The sequence below is a fragment of the Crocuta crocuta genome, unplaced genomic scaffold (assembly GCF_008692635.1).
Source record: "Crocuta crocuta isolate KB4526 unplaced genomic scaffold, BGI_CrCroc_1.0 scaffold112, whole genome shotgun sequence".
NCBI classification, from domain to species: Eukaryota; Metazoa; Chordata; class Mammalia; order Carnivora; family Hyaenidae; genus Crocuta; species Crocuta crocuta.
The window spans coordinates 29,312-33,196 of record NW_027528818.1 but is presented as its reverse complement, the minus strand read 5'-3'; the positions used below and the strand labels follow the sequence as shown (position 1 = coordinate 33,196).

The following is a 3,885-nucleotide window of genomic DNA, read 5'->3' as shown; positions in this document are numbered from 1 at the left end:
TAACTCGGCGGCCGCGAGGCGCGGGGGCAGTTTCGGGCGCCCAGGTCTGCAACCAGCTCCAAGCGGAGCCCAGAAACCCCTCAGACTGACGGCGGATCCGGAGGAGGCGCTCCGGCCGGGCACGGCGCGCGGAGCTGGGAGCGGCCGCGGGAGAGCACAACTTTACACTGCCCATCCCTGCTCCTGCGCTCGCCCAGGACTCCTCACGAGGGTCCCGGCAGACCGGGCCTGTGCGTGAGCTGCGGCAGAGCACCCGGGCGGACCGGGAAGATGATGATGATGTCCCTGAACAGCAAGCAGGCGTTCAGCATGCCGCACGGCGGCAGCCTGCACGTGGAGCCCAAGTACTCGGCACTGCACAGCGCCTCGCCCGGGTCCTCCGCGCCCGCGGCNTCCGAGGCGATGCGGAGAGCGTGTCTTCCAACCCCACCGGTGCGTATTTCTGCATAATCACCGCTTAAAGGCACATTTTGACAGCCCCCTTTATCTGCTTGATGTTTTTTTCATGTCTGCACAGCAAATCACCCCACACCTCCAACCAATTTCCCCCCTCTCTCTCTTATGTATTCAGCGGGTCTTTTCTTTCATATTAATTTTTATGACCTGGGATGTTGCCTGTGCGCGTGTTGTGTTGTGTTGTGTTTGCAGGCTCACTTTCCTCTTCCTCGCGCACTCACGGTTTCTCTCAGTGGCTTCCCTCCTCTCCGCCTCACCCGCTACATTCAGGATTATTATTATTACTATTACTATTATTATTATTTTAACATTCTGGGAATGTTGTAGGCGCGGTGGTGTTGTCGAGCTCTGGGCCGGGGCTTCCGGGGGAGAGTACGCACAATTCCCTGCTGAGCGTAATGTGTGCCTTTTACTTGCAATTGCAGAGCAATATATTCGGCGGGCTGGATGAGAGTCTGCTGGCCCGCGCCGAGGCTCTGGCGGCCGTGGACATCGTCTCCCAGAGCAAGAGCCACCACCACCACCCACCCCACCACAGCCCCTTCAAGCCGGACGCCACCTACCACACCATGAACACCATCCCGTGCACGTCCGCTGCCTCTTCTTCGTCGGTGCCCATCTCGCACCCGTCCGCGCTGGCAGGCACGCACCACCACCACCACCATCACCACCACCACCACCATCAGCCTCATCAGGCGCTGGAGGGCGAGTTGCTGGAGCACCTGAGTCCCGGTCTGGCCCTGGGTGCCATGGCTGGCCCCGACGGCGCCGTAGTGTCCACGCCGACTCACGCGCCGCACATGGCTACCATGAACCCCATGCACCAAGCAGCGCTCAGCATGGCCCACGCACATGGGCTGCCCTCACACATGGGCTGCATGAGCGACGTGGACGCCGACCCCCGGGACCTGGAGGCATTCGCCGAGCGCTTCAAGCAGCGACGCATCAAGCTGGGGGTGACCCAGGCCGATGTGGGCTCCGCGCTGGCCAACCTCAAGATCCCTGGGGTGGGCTCGCTTAGCCAGAGCACCATCTGCAGGTTCGAGTCCCTTACGTTGTCGCACAACAATATGATCGCGCTCAAACCCATCCTGCAAGCGTGGCTGGAAGAGGCCGAGAAGTCCCACCGTGAGAAGCTCACCAAGCCGGAGCTCTTCAACGGCGCAGAGAAGAAGCGCAAGCGCACGTCTATCGCAGCGCCAGAGAAACGTTCTCTTGAAGCCTACTTCGCCATCCAGCCGCGGCCATCCTCCGAGAAGATCGCCGCCATCGCCGAGAAGCTGGACCTTAAGAAAAACGTGGTGCGTGTCTGGTTCTGCAACCAGAGGCAGAAACAGAAAAGAATGAAATATTCTGCGGGCATTTAGGAGACCCTTGGACTCTCCAGGGACACCCCCTCCTCGTCCCCTCTTTTCCCTCCCTCTCTGTCTCTCCTGCCTCTTTTCTTTCCACTTTTGGCTACCACAAACAATTCCAGTAAATGTGAATCCGGAGAAAGCAAGGATTGGAGAGCGAGCCAAGGAGCGAGCAAATGTGCCCAAGCCCAGTGAGAATGTGAAACGATTTCTCAAGGAAAGAAAAACAAAAGAAGGGATTTGTCAAGTTGTAGCGAAGTTGTTCCTTTTAACCTTACCCCATCTGGAAAAGGCACCTCGGCTTCTTCACAGGAAGTCTGGAGCTGGCTGTTTGCAGGAAGGCAGACGAGACAGCGTTTTAAAAAGGCCCCCAAAATGATCAAGTAAGATTTGTTTTTATTCCTAAAGACATCACCCTTGTTCAAGTTTAAAAGTACACTTTGCAGCTATTTTTCAGAAATAGAAATCGATTCAGGACTGAAACTTTAAACTAGAGTTGATGCTTAATGTGATAGAGACATCTCTAAAGTATTTTGAATTTTAAAAAAGATGGCAGATTTTCTGCATTTACACTGTATATTATATATATATATTTTTATTGTGGTTCTTACCCCCTTTTTCCTTCCCTAAAGTGTTAATGCTTAAGAAAAGAGTTGCGCCTGCTGTGTTCACTGATCTTGAAAGCTATTATTAGATTATTGCCGAACAACCCTCTGTAAATTATTAATTTATCTCTCTAGCAACTTAATTTGTGCACATTCTAATTAATTAAACTTCTTTAGTCTAAAAAAATGGGGGAAACGTATGGCTCGTGGAGTTAAACAATTTTATGTTTAATGAGTTTACTGAATTTTTATGGCTTTCCTCTTATACTGTGTTCCTTTTGGCCCATTTGTATATTCTCACTTTGAATGAAGATTGTTTTTTCTTTGTTTTTACTGGTAGTGTTCTGATTTGTGAGTCGACACTCAGTAATGGATGTCTTAATCGTGTAGACCTGATTCACTGTCCAAAGTATTGTTTACTTCGTTACATATTTAATGGGGATTCCCACATTGTCCCCACTACATACGCGCTCTCACTCACCCTTACACACACACACACACACACACACATACACACCTCTAATGGAAGAGAAGAAATGAAGCAGTTGGAAGCATGACTATGATGCATCATTTTCTAGCTTTAGGTGCATTTGTTCACTTGGTGTTTGCCCTTCCAGATTCTACGATTTCACCAAGGTATCTCAATCTTCTTGTTTTCAAATGCTTTGTTGACATTTTAACATTTACAAGAATCCTTCGGTTTTTCCTTTTGGAGGTTTGTTTGTAGAAAAACTAATTTAAACTATAAGAAAGACAGTGCACTGCTTGTAAATTCACATTGTTGGTAGAATTCTTTTGGAACAAAAAAAAATTAGGTACATGGTGACTGGTACCTTATCTATTGTAAATATTCCATTCAAAATGATGCACATATAGATATATTCTTACAAATTTTGCTGTATTGCTGTTCCATTTGAGGCTCTCTGAAGTCTTGAGTTCTGTATATGATCTGGTTTCTTGTTTTGTTTTGTTTTGTTTGTTAATAGATGGTTTATTTACTATGGTAATGTATTAAGTTATTTTCGGTGTTGTTTGATTGTCTTTCATTGAAAAGATGATTTTAATGTTTTATTGGCAAAGTATGCTGCTTTTTTCATTAAAATATACTATTAAAATTAAATGGCTTTTAAAATGTGATGTTTTCAATCATTTACATGGAAATTATTTTGATAATTCTTAAAAGCAGAAACAGTTTGATAGTTTATTATCAAGTGGTTGTTATAGTCTGATTTGGATTTAGTAGGGGGTGTTTCTTTAGGAAGGTATAAAAGAACAGCCTTATAATTGTCTTCTAATAGCCAGAGCGCGTCTCACAGGGTGCTTTGATTTTCTGTCTAGATGAGGTTGTGATATTTGGCTCCGATATCTCCCTTGGAGTCTTTTCTCCAGATCTGCAATAATTCTGCAAAGAGAATCTTTGTGAGCAAAGATGAGGTACTACATGGGAAGCAAAGATGAGCTACTACATG

The 3,885-nt window shown here is 47.5% G+C and overlaps 1 protein-coding gene across 1 annotated transcript; it reads left to right on the top strand.

Moving 5' to 3' along the window:
- Positions 1–270: 270 nt before the first annotated feature.
- POU4F2 (POU class 4 homeobox 2) lies at positions 271–1,823 on the top strand. The gene is made up of 2 exons (XM_077755883.1): positions 271–432; positions 882–1,823. The coding sequence occupies exons 1-2, from the start codon at positions 271–273 to the stop codon at positions 1,821–1,823; spliced, it is 1,104 nt and encodes a 367-aa protein (XP_077612009.1).
- The last annotated feature ends 2,062 nt before the right edge of the window (positions 1,824–3,885 follow it).